Source organism: Terrapene carolina, unplaced genomic scaffold (assembly GCF_002925995.2).
Source record: "Terrapene carolina triunguis isolate 2854851 unplaced genomic scaffold, T_m_triunguis-2.0 Scaffold391, whole genome shotgun sequence".
Classification (NCBI taxonomy): domain Eukaryota; kingdom Metazoa; phylum Chordata; order Testudines; family Emydidae; genus Terrapene; species Terrapene triunguis.
Window position 1 is genome coordinate 624,773 of NW_020664742.1, and position 22,210 is coordinate 646,982.

The following is a 22,210-nucleotide window of genomic DNA, read 5'->3' on the forward strand; positions in this document are numbered from 1 at the left end:
CTTTTAAATGTTTGCTCTTCTGCTTGTTGGTTTTGGGGGTTAATTATTTTTTCAAAACCCAAACATTCTTGAAAAGCTAATATACACTTAAAATCACAGGCTGCACTGGCAACATTAATTCTAGCATAAAGAATTTTGTCTGGAAATTTCCCTTTAAAAAAAATTCAGCACCCTTAACTTGTGACCTTGGAGAGCAGGGAGATCGGACATTTCCCCCACAAGGTCTGCAGAAGGAGAGGACGCTCACTTCTGCTCACCTCATAAAATCAGCAGAAGAAGAGAGAGCCCTGTAAGGGATGAGCAGGTGAGGGGATCCCTTGCTAGGAACATACGGTTTGCAAGAAGGGGAGAACAAGGGGATTGTGGGGGCATTCCTCCTCCCTTCCAGTGGATCTTCTAGGGATGAAAGGACTAAGCATTAAAATGACCACCTGAATACTAATGAATCCCTTTAATTTTAAGATGTAATTCCAGAATCCTTGTCCACCTCAATTCAAATCTACTATGAAACCCTATTTCAGCTTCAGAACTAATCTAACCTATGCCTTTGTTCACAGATATTAAAGTGGGCCAAGATCAGGGTAATGATAAAAAGCCAAATGACAAGTGTTATTGGTGGGCAGTAGGAATTACTGCCATCAATATTTCGTGTTGATTTATATCTTTAAAAACCCTCCACATATTGTGCATAATACTATTTGACGTAACCATGTGTTCCTATTGCTCCTATCTCATCTTAAATTTGATTTTAAGATTTAAGGGACGTGGGCTGTATTTTACTACCTGTTTGTAAACTGCCAAACGCTACGGGTCCTCTGGTTACTAATGCAACATAGACAGATAATAGCAGTGGAAGCGACAGCAGCAGTGATGACAGCTCAGCTGCAACTTCAACTTTGGCACAGATACCACCACACCATAATTTGACACAATAAAATTGTAGGGCATCTCTGCCTTCATACTTTAGGACAAATTATAAACCACCAGAACAGGACTGAAACTTTCCCCATAGGCGTGGTATTGCCTACTTGAGGGTTTTAAACCTTATTCTGAAGCATCTGGTACTGGCCAGAAACTGAATTAAATGGACCATTCATCTAATCCTGTATGACAACTCCTGCTGTATGCTCCTGTGACTGAATGCCTGTTCAATACATTTTGTTAAAAACTGTTTCACGCGCAGTGTTGTTCTAGGTAAGCTAAGGCAAGAACCGAAATGTGTTTCAATCATACCACTTAGCTCTTGTCGACTTGCTCGTGTGCTATCAAGCTGAGACCAAAGCTGTTTGATTTCTTCTTGTGATCGAGTTTTTAATTCTTCATATGTGGCCTGAAGTTTCTCCATCTATGAAAGATGCATTAAGAATTATGTATTTTTTTAGTTTTAATAGCTGCCTATTTTCATGTCTTAGAAACAGCTACGCTACTAATGGGTGGAAATGCTATAGTACCATCCAGACCCTGGGTTCACAGCAGAGGCTGGTGGAGACACTGAGGGCAGGTCCACACTGGGGCGGGGGATCGATCTAGGAAACGCAACTTCAGCTACAAGAATAGTGTAGCTGAAGTCGACGTTTCCTAGATTGAACTAAATTTACTTACTTCGGGTCCACGCGGCGCAGGCAGGCTCCCCCGTCGACAGCGCTTCCTCCTCTCGGCGAGCAGGAGTTCCGCAGTCGACGGGGGAGCGCTTCTGGGATCGATCTATCGCGTCCAGATGAGACACGATAAATCGATCCCAGAAGATCGATCTCTACCCACCGAATCAGGCAGGTAGTGTGGACCAGCCCTGAAACACCTAACTCCTCTATGAACCTCCCTCTAATTGAAACAAATGAGGGAGCCATCCGCTTATGTCACGACTGGTGAGACTATGAATGTGGTGAACAAAATAACTGAGAAAAATATAGGAATCAGTAACTGAAACTATATTAAATAAGAACGATGGTAAAGATTTGATTAAATTGCAGGAAAGGCCACATCAGGAGATCTAGCAATGTGTTATATAAAGTTAAGTCCAGCTTAAAAACTATGAATACTATTCTAATATTGATTTGTGTTTCATGCTCTTAAATTTGATATAAAAAACAACAAAAAACATACATCATGCTACATATCCCCTTAAAAAAAAAAATCTAAATTTTAAATACAGAAGAGTGGCCCACATTATTTAATAACACTTGTGGCTCCTAAATACTATGCCACTTACCTAATTCATACCAAACATTCAAAACAAAAAATCTTATTAACCTCCTGCTGCATCTCCTGTTCTCTTTCCTTGCTTTTCCTTTTTAGGTTTTCTAGACATTGGTCATGTTCCGTCTGCAGCTGTTCACGTAGTATTGTAATTGCCATCTGGTGTTCGTTCTCCAGGTTTTTACATTTCACTACAAAACAAAGTTAGTGCTGTTACATTACTAGATTAGACTTTTTTTTCTTGTGAACTACCTAATGCAACATCAGTTTTGTGACTAATTAAAGCACAATATTATGAATCCAGGCCAATAAGCTAATAGGCTAGCTAACTGTAAGTTTAAGGCATTTTCTATCTAGGTTAATAACTGACAGGGCCATTACAACCTTGTGAAAGGCACCAACTGGCTAGCTCAGCACAGGCACTTATACCACAGTAATGAGCACGCTAAGAACTGTAACAGTAAAGAAGTGCAGGAGGTGGAAACTTGGAATTTCCACACAGAGCCTTATGGTCCAGTGTGAAATGCCATCAGCAGGTGGTGTGGTCCTGAGGGAGGACACCAGAGGCGGCTACCTGAAGACAAAACATATGTAAGAGACAATGCCATAATAAACAGCAGCAGCCTTAAATGCACAGGGAACACATTTCTCCAGAGAACCTCCCATTCACAATGTTGCTGGCAGCCAGGACTGGAAGGGCAAGGAGAAATAGTTGGCCATGGCACTGGAAAACACTTCTGCTACCAGCACAAACAGTTGCAGAAGAAGGAAGGCAGACAAGGACAGATAAGGGCAGATGCACTCACCTCAAACAGATAGGAGCACTTGGAAGATTGATGGCAGTTGGAGTCAATCCCACCACATAAGTGAGCTCTCCCTAAGCAAAATGGACCTGCCACCTGCTTCTCCTCAGCAGACCTTTGCTCTGTCACAGAGAGGGAACCCTGCCTGCAAGTCACTCCCACCCAGCCACAATGCAGTGACAGAAATGATTCTGTCACATACAGATAGCTGGACTGTGCACTCTGGGGGAACAAGTAAAAAATCAACAGGAGACTGGGGAGGAAGAGACTCATAGGTAGGTTCCTTCACAGCAGCCAGAGAACTGCTAGCAGGATAGTAAAAGCATCCAATGCTATGCATGGGTAACGGGATGGAGCTTATATCTCAAGGCTGGTTTTGCTGCATTCCAGCTGGCACAAAGTTCCCCAGTGCCAGGTACCCTGAAGCCAGCTTTCCATTTATTTGAAATAGTTGCCATTTCCCCTGGCTCTCACCTACGAGGTACCTCAGAGGACATATGGCTCCTAAACCAACTGGCCAGCTCTGCCCCCTTCACTTCCAGCTATGCCTCTTGCTGATAGAATTCTCCAAAGGCAAGGGCTTCAGGAGCCCTTCACACTCACGTTTCAGACTCCTAAAAGCAGCAAAAATTTTCACACGTGGTCATTTATTCATCCTGGCCCTCACTTTTCTGAGTAGCGAGGCTTTCAGTTACTCTGCTGAAGGTAACTTTTGAGACAATTATTTTAAAGAATTGCCAAAATCTATCATACGTCCATATTGTTAAGATCCAAACAGGAGTCTGGCTGTTCAGAATACCATCTGGAAATCTTTAAATCAGGCAAAACACTCACTGAAATTAATGGAAGTTTTGCCTAATTAAGACACTCAGAGACTATCATAGACTTTAATGTCAGAAGGAACCATCATGATCATCTAGTCCAGGAGTTCTCAAACATCATTGTAACCCCCTTCTGACAACAAAAATTACTATACGACCCCAAGAGAGTGGACCACAGCCTGAGCCTGCCTGAGCCCCAGCACCCTGGGCAGGGGAACCAAAGCCTAAGCCCGAGCCCAAGGGCTTCAGCCCCAGGCAGGGGGCTTGTAACCTGAGCCCTGCCACCCAGGGCTGAAGCTCTCGGGCTTCGGCTTCAGCCCCCGGTAGTGGGGCTTGGGATTCAGCTTTGCTCCCAAGCTCCAGCAAGTCTAAGCCAACCCTGGCGACCCCATTAAAATGGGATCACAACCCACAGTTTGAGAACCGCTGATCTAGTCTGACCTGTTGCACCTCGCAGGCCATAGAGCCTCAACCACCCACTCCTGTAATAGACCCATAATCTCTGGCTGAATTTCTGAAGTCCTGAAATTTTGATTTAAGGACTTCTAACTACAGAGAATCCGCAATTTACTCTAATTCAAAAGCACAAATGACTCGTGCCCCATGCTGAAGGATTCAGCCCTCAATTGACAGCAAAATTGTAGCTTGCAGTCTTGTTGTAGCTATGTTGGTCCCAGGATGAGAGAGACACAATGTGGGGGAGATAATATCTTTTATTAGACCAACTTCTGTAAATTGTAGGCACTTACCTTTTTTATATTTGTGGGGAAAATGCATTCTGGGTTTTCATCTTAAGTTTGCTACAATTACAACTACACACTAGCCAATGTGGCTTATCAGCCTTTATATTTAAGATGCAGTCACTTTGTAACTGCTAATTTCTGAACAAGTACAGGTCATTGGCATGGTTCTAACTGCAAATGTTAAAATTGAAACATTATTGCTGTTTTATATGCACTGTACAACTCCTAAAGTTACTCTGGCCAGCTTTAATCCCTCACAACAAATATCTTGCAGCAAAGCCAATGCTTTCCAAAGCGTAACACTTACTTTCCACCTGCTCTTTTTTAAGAGACAGACTCTTCAGCTCCTCTTTAACTCTTTCTAGTTCCAATTTCAGAGTTTTCTGCAGTTCACCCATTTCAGTCTGATGTTTTTCAGATAGCTCCTCACGGATGTTTTTTAAACGTGTTTCGGTCTTCAGTGCCCAGTCTCCTTTAAGAGTCTAACAGAACAAGATAGGTGCATTAGTAAAGCAGTTAAGAGTAATTTTTTTCTGCTTCTTTTTATTTTATATCGCATTTATTTGCCCTTTCAAAAATGTTATAATAGAAAAGGGAAGAGATCATGGCAGCTTTGATTTATAGTACAGTTTCATCTTGTCCAGTATACAGTATGGAACTTATACCTCCAGGGTCTGGATGTGTTTCTTTTCCATTTCCAATTCTATTTTCTTCCTCTCATCTGCAAAATAAAATTCTGTTTACTAAACAAACTAGTAAGAAACATTGGGGTCTAATGACATTTTAAAATACGGAAAGACCTACTTTATTTTAAACATCACATTCAAGGCATGAATTAGGAGGTACATAGCAGTATGATGTACCACCATCTCTCTCAAAACTGCTCTCTTATATGCCAGAGTGTCAGCTCTTATTTTATAGGAATAAGTGTCTAGCTTGTTTCAGTTGCAAAGAAAACCATGGAGATGTAAATTTAGTGTAACTGGTCCAGCAATGTTTGCCCAAGTCTGCAGAGAGCATGACACCATTAGAGAGGTGTAAACTGCCCCATTCATTTCAGTAGTGTTAACTTAGATGCCCAATAATAACATTTCAGATGCCAACATTGCTAACTACTTCACTGTGCAAAGAATGCAAGAAAGAGGAGGGAGAATCATATTGCAAAGATCTGCACAAATTTACTGAAAGTGGCATCTTATTTTAACCGGGGGGGGGAGGGGGTAGTAATCCCATTTCCCTTCATCAAAAAGGAGCCAGAGTGCAGCAGTGCATCTGAGCTGCTCCAAAGGAGCTCAGTGGAGCACACAGATATATGCAAACTTCATTTGGGGGGAGGGGACAGCCCAAGGAGTTCAAAGAACACTCATGATCATATTTTGAATGTCTGCATGATGCATGCAAGGGGCATACTGAGGTTTCAAGTGGATGGGGCTTATTTTGTCAGCAGAACTTGGGAGAGAACACTTACTGTCCCCCCTCAATTCTACCCCTGATCAAAATAATATTTCAAGCTGATACTCACATGTCATAAACCTATGTGACCAAAAAACAAGCATTGTGTGTGGAAGGGAAGTGGAAATAGTCTTCATCTTCCTTTTACTATCTAGCAGCCAGAGCCACTACATAGCTAAAGTTTCCATTACAAATTTGATTTCAACCCTTGCACCCGCCACCTCCCCCTCCAAAATGTACAGTGTGTAAAAACTTGCTGAGAGAGATTTTTTTCTAGCAAATTTGAAGTAAATGTGGAACACATTATCTAATTTATCACATTATCAAATTTTAAAAATAGACTTGTTCAGAGTCTTAAAAATCTAAAAAAGAGAAACAGTTTACTGAACTCATCTAGTAGAGATCTAGTGCATAGGACCAAAGTTTAATTGATAAAACCAATTTAAAGAGCTATATACATTTTACATATCATTATCAGAATGGGTCAGTGGAAGTTGCACAGCTAATTTCGGCTCATCAGTAGCTCCAGAGACAGGAACAGAAGCAGAAGACAGCAACTAGTGAGAACAAGTACCTCACTCTCTGAGTCTCCTACACAGAGCATGATGCTATTTTTTTGGATCACTACCTGAAGGCCGCTTTCCCCCCCAAGATCTCTATACCCCCTCCCAACCACATCCCATTCCTCAGCTCTTTGCATAGCATCTCCTATGGTCTAAAGGAAAAGAGGGAGAGAAACTGGAGAAAGCAGAGGACTTGAAGGGAGGATACTGGATGATTTTCCCTTCCCTCCTTCGCGCTGGCCTCCTGAAGTCTCCAGCAAGTGAGACCCAACAGCAAACCTGAAGAGGATTGTCAGCCTCCTTCCACCACCACTTTCAGCAGTCTTAGCATCAAAGGCCGAGGAACAATCTTAGACTTGTTAAAGATTAAAAGAGAGAGTCCTAAGGCTCTGAGAGGCTGACCACTAGCCTCATAAGTTTCACATGGGGATGGGAGTCCTAGCAAGCAGCTAAGGCCAAAGGAGGCACTTCTCAGCAGAAGTACCCTAAGACACACTGGAGGTGTGTGTGAGATATGTTATGCAAACTTTTTCGAAAGAAGAAATCAATATTTCACTCTCACTCTGCCCAGTGAAGATGCACTTGTCCTCAAACAAGTCTCATGCATCACCTGTACCCAAAAAACAGTTGAGGACAGGGCACAGACTTCAACCCTGACACATACTGAAATTCCACAATGCAGAAGTCTCCCTTCACTATAAGCATAAGGGACTGCTTCATAAACTGAGGGGGGAAAGAGAGAGAGAGAGAAATCAGCCTCCTCAATATTCTCTGATGGCACCTGTAGGCCTCAGCTGTTTCCACGAATTGAGACAGCTGCCTGTTGGCTCTCAAACAAATTGTCCTTGCAGTTCAAAGAAGGCAATGACTTGCTCAAGGAGTCATCGTCTGTGTCAAGAAGCACCAGAGTGGCATGTAGAAGCACAAAGAGCAAAACCTCAATGCAATTTCAGCAATTCCAACAGTCTAGCTTGATGGTGTAGAAACAGTCATGTAGAATGTTTCACCAAACCTACACCACCAAGGGCAGCACTGATACAGATTTGTAACTCATCTGGGACTCTTGACTCTGGCTCTCCAGCTGAAGCTTTCAGTACCGTCCAGGTAGACGTCTCACTTAATTTCCAGGTATTGGGAGGGAAAGCCAGGAGAATCTTCAGGTACTTGCTCCAAAAACACAACAATGAACCTGGTGCTGACTCAAGGTAAGGCAAAAGCTTATGTGGTACAACTGGTAACAGCAGCTGGCACCAACCAAAGTCTGATCTGGAGCAAAGCATAAGAGTTGAAATTCAAAGTTAAAGACACAGATGATCCTAATACTAAGTGTGAGAACACCAAGAGTTTCAGAAATAAATATTGAAGAGGACAGATGACTGAAGAACCAGTTGTTTAAAAGTATATTTCTGGTAGAATAAAGGTTGACAAGATGACAAAATGTGATGCAGCAATCTAGGAGGTCATCTTCTCTGAAGATGTTTAGAAAGAAACTGATTGACTGGAGCACCAGTCTACAGGGATGACATAAGATGATTATGCTAGAACCAATGAGTTTAGCAACCTGAGTTTGGAGAAGGCCTTCAACCTATGATGCAGGAAGGGATAGCTCAGTGGTTGAGCATTGGCCTACTAAACTCAGGGTTGTGAGTTCAATCCTTGAGGGGGCTATTTGGGGCAAAAATCTGTCTGGGGATTGGTCCTGCTTTGAGCAGGGGGTTGGACTTGATGACCTCCTGAGGTCCCTTCCAACCCTGATATTCTACTAAAAAATTTTTTGGGGGAGGGATAGCCCAGTGGTTTGAGCATTGGCCTGCTAAACCCAGGGGTGTGAGTTCAATCCTTGAGGGGGCCATTTAGGGAGCTGGGGCAAAAATCTGTCTGGGGATTGGTCCTGCTTTGAGCAGGGGGTTGGACTAGATGACCTCCTGAGGTCCCTTCCAACCCTATGATTCTACGAATGGGCAACTATCACAGCTATATCTTTGGAAATCAAGGCTTTATATCCGAGGCAGGCCTAAATCCCTTGAACATATAATGCCTGACCCTGTTCCTACTGCAGTCAATGCCAGTTTTCACAGATTTCAACAGGGACAAGAACAGGCCATAGGACAGACCAAAAAGAGGCTATGTTTACACTATGGGGCATAGAGTGGTCCAGCTACGGGGCTGTAGCTATACTGTCATAGCCCCATAGTGTAGATGCAGAAATGAGGTTTTTGTGTTGCTGTAAGAACACTACCTTCCTAACCGACAGTAGCTGTGTCGCTCATTCTTCAAGTCGACCTGGCTGCATCTACAACAGGGGTTAGGTTGGCATAGCTATGACGTTCAGGTGTGTGGATTTTTCACATCCCTGAGCATCACAGTAATGCCAACATAAATTTTAAATGTAGACCAGGCCTGAGAATCTCCCCATCAGAAATTGTGGGGCAATCAAATGCTCAGCAGTTGCATAATCAGCCCCCTAACTCCCAAGTTCATAATACCTAGTTCTTGTTGATGTTTCAGTGCAATTTCTTCTTTTTCCTTCAGATGTTGTTCATTAATATGTTCCAACTCAAACTGATGTCGGCTCTGTAGAATTGCTACTTCCTGAGCACGCTTATCATTGAGCATCTCCCGTAACTCCACAAGGGCAGTTTCCTTCTCCTTTCTCAAGTTAGACTGCATCAGCTCCAACTGGGATGTGTGCATATTAGTTAGACTTAGTCGTAAACCTTCCAACTCAAGATTGTGCAGTGTCTACAGTGGGAAAGCGAAAAACATGGTTTAAGTGAAATATATTACCATTTTTCTATACCAGTTTCAATTATATACACACACCTCTATATTTATTGCTAGTCTGTTATTTTCATATAAAACATATTCATGGCTGGAAATGGAATAGCAGAAAAACCAGATTCTAGTTCTCATCTGGCTTGCAGAAGCTTTTTATTAATGAGTACAGTCTTTACTATCTCTCCTTCCAGTAGTAAAGTCTGTTTGATATTATCTCCAAACTGTTTGCCTTTTCTTTCTCTTAAGATTATCTGCTGATAGGGAATGCCTGCCAGCAATCCGCCTCCCTGCAGCATCTTCAGAAAGGTATGAAATGTAAAAAGGAAATTGCAAAAATGCACAGTATTATTGTCTATAGCATTGCTGCAAATTTCCACTTTTACCCTTTGAGTCCATCACAGTGCATCATACCTCACAAAGCTGTCACTGGTAGAGTGAATAACCAATATCAGAAGTGTTGAGATAGAAACAATGATGTAAATATACATTTCTCTTGTGCTGCTCATTGATTCAGTTCTGACCTATCAGTTAGCAGTAGCAGCAACTAAGCTTTACAATGGATTATAAAGTTTCTATTCTACATATATACAAATACTTATAGCCAATATTTAGGGATTAGACACAAAAGTAATTGTATCCTATGTATTCCTAGAATTAATGGGTGTTTAAAAATGGATTAAATATTTAGAGAGAAGGGAATTTAGGCCTGCCAAATAACATCAATGGGGCTACTCACATGCGTATAATTATATATGCGTGTAGCAGCTTGCAAGATCAGGGCCTCCACTTGTAAATTCAAGTAACATCATTACGATCTTATCCGATACAGAGTCAATAAATATGTAACAATTAAAAGGTCCATGGACTCTTTAGAGGGATATTTGGAGTAATATTTAATATTTAAATTCAGAGTTTACCTAGTGTAGACTCAATAACAAACTGTAAAACCCATAAGAAGGGATGTGACACACTGACAAAAATACACTCAGTATACACATTGCAGTAAAGTTGTGTGTGATGGATTACCTTCATGCAATTCATAAGACCTGGCTGAAGCAAGACTAAGTTTCAGTTTGATTTTCTGCCATACTTTACAATTCCCAATATTGCAGCACATACAACCACTATTCCATATTTCTAGAGGTCTAGCAACACTAGAGACTGGGTAAAACATTACCTTGCACTAGAATTTTGTGCAAACCTAACATGCAAAGAAGAAAAAAAAATGCATATCTATTGATTAGAACACCAAAAAGGCATATTAGCCTCTTATTCTTTGTCTGCCTCTCTCCATTCCCAGAAGTTACTGCAGATCCTTATTTATATTTATGAAGATAAGCAAGCTTCTTCCCTTCACAAATTGTCTAAATTTTGTCAATTTTCTAAAGAATAAGAGGTAAGATTGAGGACATTGGAGACCCTTCCATAGAAGATGGTATCTGCAGTCCTCTTAGCATAACAATCCCTATTGATTCTTCAAATGTAGTCTTTATGATAGCACAAGGCATTCCTCCAAAGATGGCTTATTTTGTTAGAAAAACGGCTCCTCTTTGCAAGCGAATTAACTGTAAAATGTGACAGCCAGGAAATTTGCCTAAATAATTACTGTGCATACATACTGTACCTGTGACTGGAGCTGAGCATGCTGCATCTCTGTTTTATGTGTACCTTCCATTTGTTGCTGAAGTTCATCCAACAGTTGCTGCTGTTCCTTAATTAGTTCAGCACGTAGCTCTTTCATTTCATCTTCATGTTTAATAATTAGTTCATTAATTTCACGATCATGTTCTCTTTCATGAACCTGGAGAGAAGAACACTGTGACGCTCTGTACCTCGGGGGAACACCCTACATTCCTCATGTTCATCTTTATAAAATGATTGTGTGGTATGCAATGCAAAGTTTGTCATGTTGGGTGTCTTCCGAAGGCTCATGATGCACTGAGCACTGTTATTACAGTATTATAGTAATGTTATAGGTTATAATTTCATGTATGTAGTTAGGAGGCTGAAAATGTATTCTCATGGCTCAAAATAAGCCCAGGCAAAAACTCTCTGAGAGCAGAGAGGCAGTTCACACCTCATCAGGACAGGTATGGGACAAACCCAGCCCAGCCGCACAGGAACAAAGGACACAAGCCTAGGCAGCAACAAAAGAATCTGTTAGACTCTGGAGGGAGTCACCTCTCCTTCCTTTGGTGAGTTTGGAACTGCGATGAGGTAATGCTCACCTGACTCGGGGGGGGGGGGGGGGGGGGGGAGCCAAGAGGGAAGAAAGGGCATGATAAAAGGGAAAGACACTTGCCATGGTCTTCCCCTCTCTTCCACCTACATCTACAGACACCACACCAAGCGACTGAAGCGCTGATCAAAGGGGAGAACCTGGCTGTAGAGCAACCAGCCAGCCTGTGGTGAGAAGCATCTAAGTTTGTAAGGACACTGAAAGTGTTAAGATCAGCTTAGAATGCGTTTTGTTTTTATTTCATTTGACCAAATCTGACTTGTTATGTTTTGACTTATAATCACTTTAGTTAATAAATTTGTTTGTTTATTCTACCTGAAGCAGTGTGTTTGGTTTGAAGTGTTTCAGAGGCTCCCTTGAGATAACAAACCCGGTACATATCAATTTCTTTGTTAAATTGATGAACTCATAGAAGCTTGCAGCATCCAGCGGGCATAACTGGACACTGCAAGACGGAGGTTCCTAGGGTTGAGTCCGGGACTGGAGGTATTGGCTAGTGTCATTCAACTGCACAATCCAAGGAGCAGCTTACATGCCAGAGGCTGTCCATGAACAGACCAGGAGTGGGGGTTCTCACAGCAGAGCAGGGTAAGGCTGGCTCCCAGATTCAAGGACTGGAGTGACCTAGCAGATTACCAATCCAGATAAAACCAGAGGGGAACGTCACAAATACAGCACAGAATTTTTACTGGATTGTGGACATTTTGCACTTTTGTCCTTCCAGCATTAACAAGCCATTAGGACAGTAGTCTCAAAGTCAACAAAACTATCTTTACTCTTGCAAAAACCCATGTTGATTTTCTGTCTCTGAAGAAATCAGACATGCAGAATCTTTCTAAAATAAGCCTGTTACAAAAAAATACCTTTTTAATTAATCCAATCTGTTCTTTTCGTTCCTCCTCCAAGTTCTGCTGTTTTTCCACCTTCTCTTTTATTTCTGCATTTAGCTCTTCTATCTGAAAAGAAGGATGAATTTTTTTGAAATTACCATTTACCAAGCATTCAGAAATACAAATCCTCGTGTCATTATTAGAGCTACCTACCTCTTTCTGGTGTACCCGATTCATTTTTGCTGTTTCAGAAAGATGATGAGATTCCATTTTACTAATTTCCTCTTCATAATGTCTCCTCATCTCAGACTGTACCTCCTGTATGGCTTGTGCGGACTTCTGCACAGTCTCCTGAAGGTGATTCTCCAGTTCCACCTGAACCTTCTTCAAATAAGCCACTTCCTCAATCAGTTTGTTTTCTTTTTCAATGTATTCAATTTTTTTGGCCTGTATTTCAATGTTAAGTTTCTGAAGTTCCAAGTTACTGGATTTCAATTTCTCCTCAAATTCCAATCTTTCACACTCCAGTGCTTTTTCAAAGTTTTTCGTTTTCATATTAAGATCATGTATATTTTTTTCAAGATTCTCTTCCAGAGCGTTTTCTGCTTTTATTAGATTCTGCTCTACAGCAGACAATCTTTCTTGTAAGGTTACATTCTCCCTAAGTGTGAGTGTTAAACTTTGTTCTTTATTATTGATTTCAGCTTTGAGAGCCTCCTGTTCTTTCAGTAATGTCTCTTCTACTATGGTTTTCTGACCAAGAAGTTCAGCCATAGTCTGGTTTTTGGCCTTCTGGGCATCAAGCTGGACTTGCATTTGATCCCTTTGGCTTTGCAAAGCAGCTAGTTGACGTCCAAAAAGGGACTGTACTTCACTCGTTACTGAATCAGAGGCAGTTTTCTGCTCTTGAACTTCTTTTACTAATTGCTCCTGAGCCCTCAATTGCATCATCAATGTTTCTCTTTCCTGCTTGAGGTCTTTTATCATCTCCTGCCAAGTATGCGACTTTGAAGCCTTTATTCCAAACCCTAATTCTTCACTACAAACTGTTTGATCTCTGTCTTCACCCTGCTTTTCCAGAAAGTTTATTTTGTTTTCAAGCTCTTTCTCCTTCTTTACTTTTTGATCAAGTTCTTCTTCACAATGAACCCGTGCTTCTCGCTCCTTATTCAGTTCTAAATGGGTAATGGAAAGTTCAGCTGTTGCTTTTTCCCATTTTTCAAGAGCTTCTTGGGTCTCCTGATAGGATTTGTTCAGTGCTGACTCTTTTTCACTGAGCTGCTTAATTAGCTTAACACATCTCTCCATCAAGCCTGCTTTCTCTTCATCCTTCACCTCCTTACTGTCACTTATTTCATTTTGCAGCAAGGAGTCACCTGACAAATATGAAGCAAAAGCCTCAGCGTCCAGCTCTGTTTCATCAGAAGTCCCTTGCAGTACACTGCTAAGACACTTTTGTTCATCAGGGCTAAACATTAACTTATCTGCTGTGGAGTCCATGTTAGGTTCTAAAATGATGTTGCTATCTAGTACAAATTTATCAAGCCTACCCTCTTCAGTGTCAAGAAGTCCAGAGTTGTTTGATATGTATGACTGCTCCTGTCTCTCAGTGGAGACAAGATATTTAGTTAATATGTCTGCATCTTCTATGAAAGATCCTAGTTCTATCATATTTTCTTCAGACATGTTATCAGCTTCATAACTTTTATGGTCCTTCTCTAGATTTTTGTGTGTATCTTCTAATTCAGTTTTAAAAGAGTCCACTCGCAAGCCATGTTGGAACTCCAGTTCTTCACGAACTAACTGTATTTCACCTTCATGCTGGCATAATTTACTCTGCATCTTCTCAAGCTCTGCTTTCTGTGATTCTGACACCGCCTGTAACAATTTTTCCTCCTGCTCTAACTTTTTTAACTTCAAATTATAGAGAGTTATTTCTTCATCGTGCTTATGCTTTAAATCTTTGTTATTTTTTGTCTCAAGGAGCAGCTTTTCACTTAATTCCTGGATGAAGGAGTTGAGTTTTTGGATCTCGTCATTCAAATACTCCTTTTCTTGTTTAGATTCCTGTGCTTCCTTAGCCTGTTTTTCTGCATTAGTAAGCTGTAATTTGAGGTCTTCTACCAAATCCTTATACCTCAGCTCAATTTCAGATCTCTCTCTCTGAAAATCCTCCATTTGATTTTTAAGTTGCTTGCACAAGTTGTGTCTATGCATTTCAGACTCATGCAGTTTATTATTTAAATCAATAATTATTGCATTTAAATTCTGAAAATCTTCATCAGAATTCAAAGCAGAGAGTTCTCTTTTTAACTGCTCAAGTTCATTCTTATATTTTTTATTCATCTCTTCTTCACAAACCTCCTTAACTCTTACTATCTCTTTTCTGTGACACTCTTCCAACTGTCTACAAATATCCCTTTTGTGGTTTGTTTTCAATTCTTCAATACATTCCTGTTCTTTCATCTTGGCTGAAGCAATTTCATTTTTTAACTGCATTATCTCTGTGTCCCGGAGAGAAAGAGTGTGTTGTAGAAGAGATAAATTAGACCTTTCTAATGTCACTATATCTTGAAGACCTTTAATGATTTCTTCTTTTTCTCCTATATTGTTGTACATCTGTTGCATTGTATTACTCAGATTCTCTTCCTTCTGTGCAAGCATACTTTCTTTATCTTTGGTATTCTTAAAAATAAAATATTACACATGAACTAAACACCCAGCTATTTCAATTTCTCTGAAATTTTCAGTTTAATATCCCTCCCCCCAAAAAATTTCCCTTAACTGGAGGGCTTGCTGATTTGTCTATGCCACGGAGAAAGCTTGCCCGTGAGAGTGGGAGGACTTACACCGCTGATTTATGGTGTGTTTAAAGGAAATGTGTCCACTTTTAAACTATATTTTAAAATCACAATTCCACGGCATTAGGATGAATGCATATTAGTGACTGGTTCCACAGTACACTAACTTTTAAAAACAGAATTTTTTTTCTCATAATGTCACTACAGGCAAGTGTGAACATTGCACAGGTGTTTTAACTGTGCATCATCATATCTCATCATATTTGGGTTTCTTGTAAGTATGACCTCAGCTGAATTCAGTTTAAGGGTTTTTATTCAGGAATTCCCTTGCATTTTAAATTAACATTTTCACTCATGAACACTAAATAAGAAACCCAAAGAGACTGATACTCATGATACTTGTAATCACTTGAACGTGGTTAGTATTTTTTAACTTTTAGGGCCAGATTCACCAGCGTATGCTAGCTGTTCTGTACTATTCTGAACGAGTGCTAAGCAGCCAAAGCATACAGGCCAACTAAGCTGGGTTTACGGGTGTTCTGTATCAGCAGAGGAACACATCAGAGGGCAGAATGCACTCCTCGGTTTCCCCTTCCCTCCTGCCTTCTCTGTTGAATAGACCTAGTGCAACAGGTAGATTTTTTAGGATGAAAAATAAATTTCATAGCATTATTTTTGATAATTGAAAATTTCTCGTTCAACACAGGCTGGCACATAAAATCTTCTATTTCAGAGACACTCATGAAGAGCTGTCCTATTTCAAAACAGCCTCCATTACCCATCATTCTCAATGGGACTGAGGTCACAGCCTGCCCTTAACAAAAATAGCTACTGCCTCCCATTGTTCACAATGGAAACAAAGTCAAACTGCCCTCAGGGAAGACTGCTGGCCCCTATGCTACCAGGGGGTAGAGAGGAGCAGGTGAATGGAAGCAGTAGCAACCTTTGCTAATGACAACTTGTGCCATCAGTCTCTTTGAGAATAATACAAAATGACAACCCTTTTGAAAGAGGGCAATTCTTTGAGTGTTTCTCTGAACAAAAAATGGTTACCTACCTTTTCGTAACTGTTGTTCTTCGAGATCTGTTGCTCATGTCCATTCCATTTTAGATGTGTGTGCACCCACGTGCACAGCTGTCGGAGATTTCTGCCTTAGTGGTATCTGTAGGGCCGGTTGTGGCACACTCTGGAGTGGCACTCCCATGCGGCAGTATACCAGGCGCCGCCGGCCCTGCGCCTACTCAGTTCCTTCTTGCCAGCAACTCCAACAGAGGGGCAGGAGGGCGGGAAATGGAATGGACATGAGCAACACATCTTGAAGAACAACAGTTATGAACAGGTAGGTAACCGTTTTTGCGTCTTCGAGTGCTTGCTCATGTCGATTCTATTTTAGGTGACTCCCAAGCAGTATCCACGGAGGTGGGCTCGGAGTTCACAGCTTAGCGGCTTGCAGCACTGCCCTACCGAAGCCAGCATCGTCCCAGGCCTGCTGAGTCAGGCCATAGCGGGATGTAAAGGTGTGGACAGATGACCAGGTGGCTGCTCTACAGATGTCCTGGATAGGCATATGGGCCAGAAAGGCTACCACAGAGGCCTGTGCGGTACAGTGACAATTGCTGGGGGTGGCACCTACGCTTGGTCATAGCAGAGGCAAATGCAGGCAGTGATCTAAGAAGTAATTCTTTGAAAGGTAGTCCAGTATCCACTCATTCTGTTGGCTACAGCGACGAATAATTGCGTCGACTTATGGAACGGCTTGGTCCTGTCAATGTAGAAGGCCAGAGCCCTTCTGAAGTCCAGGGCATGTAGCCTGTGCTCCTCCGACCTTTGCGGCTTCAGAAAGAAGACTGGTAAGTAAATGTCCTGGCTCAAATAAAACTGAGAGACTATCTTGGGAAGAAATGTTGGGTGCGGCCTTAGTGGGACCTTATCCTTGTAGAAGATCGTGTAAGGCGGCTCCGAGGTAAGCACCCGAATCTCGGATACCTGGCAGGCTGATGTCACCGCAACCAGGAATGCAACCTTCCAGGAGAGGAGAAGGATGGAGCAGGAAGGCAGCGGCTCAAAGAGAGGACCTGTGAGCTGTGACAGCACCAGATTCAAGTCCCACAGAGGGACGGGGTCCCTGACATGCAGGTAGACTTGCTCTAGGCCCTTAAGGAATCTGGCCATGATATCCTGTGCAAAAACCGACCTGCCCTCGAACAGCGGGTAGAAGGCCGGCCAGATGGACCTTGATCATTGAGAGGGACAAGCCCTGGAGCTTGAGGTGCAGGAGGTAGTCCAGAATAAGCTGCAGCGAAGCCTGCTCAGGACGAACACCTTTGTCCGCAATCCAGTAGGTGAACTGTTTCCACTTGGCCAGGTAGGTCGCTCTGGTGGAGGGCTTCCTACTTTCCAACAGAATGTGCTGAACCTCAGCCAAGCACTGCTGCTCCTGAGCGTTTAGCCACACAGCAGCCAAGCCATCAGATGTAACGCACCAGGTTGGGGTGCAGAAGACTGCCGTGGTTCTGGGACAACAGGTCCGACCTTAGCAGTAGCTGGAACGGGATCATCACCCAGAGGTCCAGTAGAATGCTGAACCAGAGTTCGCGGAGCCAAGCCAGCACTATTAGGATGACCCTCGCCCTGTCCTGTTTGATTTTCAGGAGGACTCTGGGTACCAATGGCACCGGAGGGAAGGAGTACAACAGGGCCTCCAACCATGGGAGCAGAAAGGCATCCGACAGGGCTCCTCTGTCCACGCCCCCAATCAAGCAGAAGATGTGGCACTTCCTGTTCTGCCTGGACGCGAACAGGTCCACCCGGGGAGTTCCCCACCTTCATAAGATGGAACTGACCACCTCCAGATGAAGGGACCACTTGTGGAAAGACGAGAACGTCCTGCTGAGGTGATCTGCCAAAGCATTTTTGGACCTGGAAGGTGAGCGACCACGAGATGGATGTCGTGCTGTAGACAGAAGTCCCAGAGCCAGAGGGCTTCCTGGCAAAGGGCAGATGACTTGGCTCCACTCTGCCTGTTAATATAGAAGAACGTAGCCATGTTGTCTGTCAGGACCTGAACCATCCTGTCTTGTATATGAGGTAGAAAGGCTTGGTAGGCTAGTCATACCACTCTGAGTTCCCTGATATTGATATGCAGGGAACGATCGCGACTGAACCAACAACCTTGAGTGCTGAGAGCAGCCAGGTGGGCTCCCCAGCCCAGGTGCGAGGCGTCAGAGACAAGATTCACCAACAAGGCCGGGGCCCCCCACAGGTCCCAGTATGGCCCCTGGGGGGGCCACGGCCCCTGCTGCGTCAGCACCATGGCCAGAGCCGCCTCCATCTCCCACATCACAGGGGAGTCACCCCGCGTCTGCGACGGGCTATAATCACAGTCCGACCCTGACCACTGTCCCTCCGGTGACCACAGCGGGGCCGTTGAGGTCTGGGTCTGCCTATTGACCCTGGTAGGCGATCGACGGGGGGACAGGTACCAGGGCGAGCACGAACAACGCCGAAATCCTGAACGAGTCCTCCAGGACGGAGACGAACGACGACGAGATCTTCTGGGAGATGGTATTCAGCGTCTAGGCAACCTATGGCCAGACGGTAATTGGTACTGGCGGTACGGGGAGCAGCACCACGAGTCTGGAGTCCCTCACCTAGTAGGAGGGGATCTTGACGGAGATCTAGGCCTTCTGGCCAGCGAGCCAGACTGCGGTGCTGGGTCCCGAGATTGCAGGGACGGGGACTTGTGCCTGCGATCCGGTGACCTGGGATGTCCCGCCAGTCTACACGGCAGCACCCCGGTGGCTTTCCCCTTCGGTGATGTGACCGGAGCTGCATCGGTCACCTGGCGTGGCACCTGCAGAGCTGGTCGGCCTTGCTTCTTAGCCACCGGGACCGCTTTGGGCACTGAAGGCCCCATCACTGGCTGGGAACTCCTGCCGCTGCCCTACTAAAACCAGTCAATGGATAACCACTGCTGCTCTTGCGAAGCAAGACAAGGCTCTCCAACCAACCGTCACGGGTGGTAAGAAGGAACTGAAAGGGCGCAGGGCCGGCAGCGCCTGATATACCACCGCATGGGAGTGCCACTCCAGGGGGCGCCACAGCCAGCCCTAGAGATACCGCTAAGGCAGAAATCTCTGACAACTGTGCACGTGGGCGTGCACACACCTAAAATGGAATCGATTTGAGCAAGCATTCGAAGAATAATACTCTTCAGCTTCTGCTAAAAGGAGAAATTTTCATTTATGAAGAATAATGGGAAAAGTGACCACTAATTGTAAGTATTTCTTTTCAAGAACTATTCAGTGCACTAAACCTACTTAATATTTACCTCCCTACCAATTTGTGTGTAGTTTGTGTAAATGCCTGAGACTAAATCATTCAGGACAAAATATGATCTGACACAGGGTGCTGTACTGGTTAAAGGACCCATTAGTAAATTAATTTTAACTTACAATTAATTGGTTTATTTACTTGTCAATTCTTAGAAAATTCATTCTATACTCAAAGAGCACATGCTGTAATTCTGGGGAGCAGAGTGTATTCTTCATAACCAACAAAGGGCTTGTCTATACTTACCGCGCTGGTTCGGCGGCAGCCAATCAAACTTCTGGGTTCGATTTATTGCGTCTTGTCTGGACGCGATAAATCGAACCCAGAAGTGCTCGCCGTTGACTCCGGTAATCCTGCTCGGCGCGAGGAGTACGCGGAGTTGACGGGGGAGCCTGCCTGCCGCGTCTGGACCGCGGTAAGTTTGAACTAAGGTTCGTCGACTTCAGCTACGTTATTCACGTAGCTGAAGTTGCGTACCTTAGTTCGAATTGGGGGGTTAGTGTAGACCAGGCCAAAGAAGTTGAATCCCTGCTTTATAGACAAAACACTCAACTTAACTTTAATTATGGAGCCACAACCATTACCTCTATAATAAAAATATATTTGTAGGACATTCCCCAATGGGTAATATTTTAAAGTATCAGACTGGGAATCTTAAATCGGTCGTGTTGATATAAATTATATATTTAATGAACAAATCTATGAACCTGGAGATCAACAGAAGCTTTCACTTATCTTGATGTCTGAAGCCAACATGATTAGAGATATACAATTAAGTTTTGTTCTCATGTAGACCTTAATGGTAACTCCTGAAACATTCTTGTATAACTATAGAATAATCATCCTACACTTATACAGCACCTTTCATACCAATGAATCAAAGCAATCTCTAACACCTCTATACATGGATCACTTCAATAACCATTGAAATGCAGCCACTTTGGGGATGAAGCATCTCAACATTATACACCAGTTTAGGTCTAGTAGCGAAGACCACCATCTACAACTGAAATTGCAGGATGCATTTAGACAGAAAGAATGTAATGACCCAAATTTAAATGTAGCCAGGACCTAGTCATTACCTCTTAGAAATATTGCTATCAGTCCCTAATAGTCCAGATCTTGATTTTATGTCTCATCTGTAAGTCAACACCTCCAAAAGAACAGTAATCCTCCCCTAACAACATGCTAAAGAATGGGTTCAGTACCATTGATCCACAGCCCTTTATGGAAACATCAACACTACTTCATGCAGAATCTAAGTGTTCATTAGTGGACTCTCTTCCAAAAACTTTTAAAAGCAACACAGCATAACCCTGCTTTGATTGCAAGATCACATTTCAAAGCTATATTCTAACACAAAGTTAATTGTGACTGGCGCATTTAAAAGAGGTTTTTTTACCTTTTGAGAAGACTCCAGTTGTAGTTCCAGGTCATGTGCTTTTTGATGCATTATCTGCAATTGAGTACTTTGTTCCTTGAGTCTGTTCTGAAAAACAGCCATCTGCTCCTGGGCTGGAGATAATTCACTTTTTCCAGGAATTCTACTTTTCAGAAGCTCATTAGCCTAAATGCACAAATATTTATTTTTATAGTGAGGGTAAAGAAAACTTACTTACATGTACAGTAACACGAGTTCTTCAAGAAGTGTTGTTCCAATGCATATTCTACTCTAGGTGCGCATGCACCCCATGGCCAGAGATTGGAGTTGGGGTTTTTTTTTTTGCTAGTGGTGTCTGTTCCAGGGTGGATAAAAATCATGGATTTAAAAAAAAAAAATCGTTTTTTTTATAAAATGCTTTTTGAGGAAAAAAAACTATCTAAAGTTTTAATTAAGATACATTATAGCTCAAAGATATTTCATTATGGAATAGAGATTAGAAATTCTAATTCTATAGTATGAGACAATATATTCATGTAATGTTTAAGAAAAATTTTGGAAACGAGTTCCAATAGTTCATGGATTAGGGACCCAATGTTATGAGGTTCCAGGGGCTTCTGTATAGATTATTTAGGTTAATCTTTCCATATATCCAATGGGATTCAGTGCTCAGTCTAGAAGATACCATCAGAGATGCTTAGTTTTGCAGTTCTCAAACTGTGGATTTGTGTCTCCAGAGATAACATGCTTGTTAACAGCAAAAATGTTTTTAAATAAATAAATAAATAATATATAGAGGTGAGAAATAACAGACCACAACCCTATTGTCCCTCTGCAAATTTGTGTACACAGAGTCAATGCCTTACCTCTCTCTAAAAGTGCAAAGTTTCAAAAAGTTCAATGAATAGAAGATTGTTGGGGGCAGAATAGATCTGGACAAGGAGAAGAAGTCTGGAGATAAATGTGAGAAGGGAGGGACAGGCAGTAGAAACAAAAGTGAAACTGTTTGAGCAGCATATTCCAGAAGTCTTGAGATCTTTCTGAGTGTAGCCTTCATTGATTTGAGATCTATCATACCATTCTCTCACTAGAAGGGAAAACCTATAATGGCAGCAGACCGTAAAAGAGACCCAGTTTGGGAATATTGTAATGAAGTTCCTCTACCTGTGAAGAATATGTATTAAGGTTATAACAACCAACAAGAATGCACTTTTATGTAGAAATCCATGATTAAATTGAGTCTTCCTGACTAGCGATTTAAATCAATTTG

General features: G+C 42.6%; 1 protein-coding gene across 4 annotated transcripts in view; it reads right to left on the bottom strand.

Moving 5' to 3' along the window:
* Positions 1-22,210, bottom strand: part of PCNT (pericentrin) — a 248,169-nt gene that overhangs the window by 160,898 nt on the left and 65,061 nt on the right. For 3 of the 4 annotated variants that reach the window (XM_026658029.1, XM_026658030.1, XM_026658028.1), the window contains exons 6-14: positions 20,962-21,126; positions 12,639-15,110; positions 12,459-12,551; positions 10,981-11,157; positions 9,065-9,320; positions 5,229-5,284; positions 4,871-5,045; positions 2,251-2,387; positions 1,234-1,345 (exon numbers count right to left, since the gene is read on the bottom strand). In XM_026658029.1, the coding sequence (XP_026513814.1) occupies positions 1,234-1,345; positions 2,251-2,387; positions 4,871-5,045; positions 5,229-5,284; positions 9,065-9,320; positions 10,981-11,157; positions 12,459-12,551; positions 12,639-15,110; positions 20,962-21,126 (3,643 nt within the window). The remainder of the gene's footprint in view (positions 1-1,233; positions 1,346-2,250; positions 2,388-4,870; positions 5,046-5,228; positions 5,285-9,064; positions 9,321-10,980; positions 11,158-12,458; positions 12,552-12,638; positions 15,111-20,961; positions 21,127-22,210) is intronic. The other variant, XM_026658033.1, reaches the window with a different exon arrangement.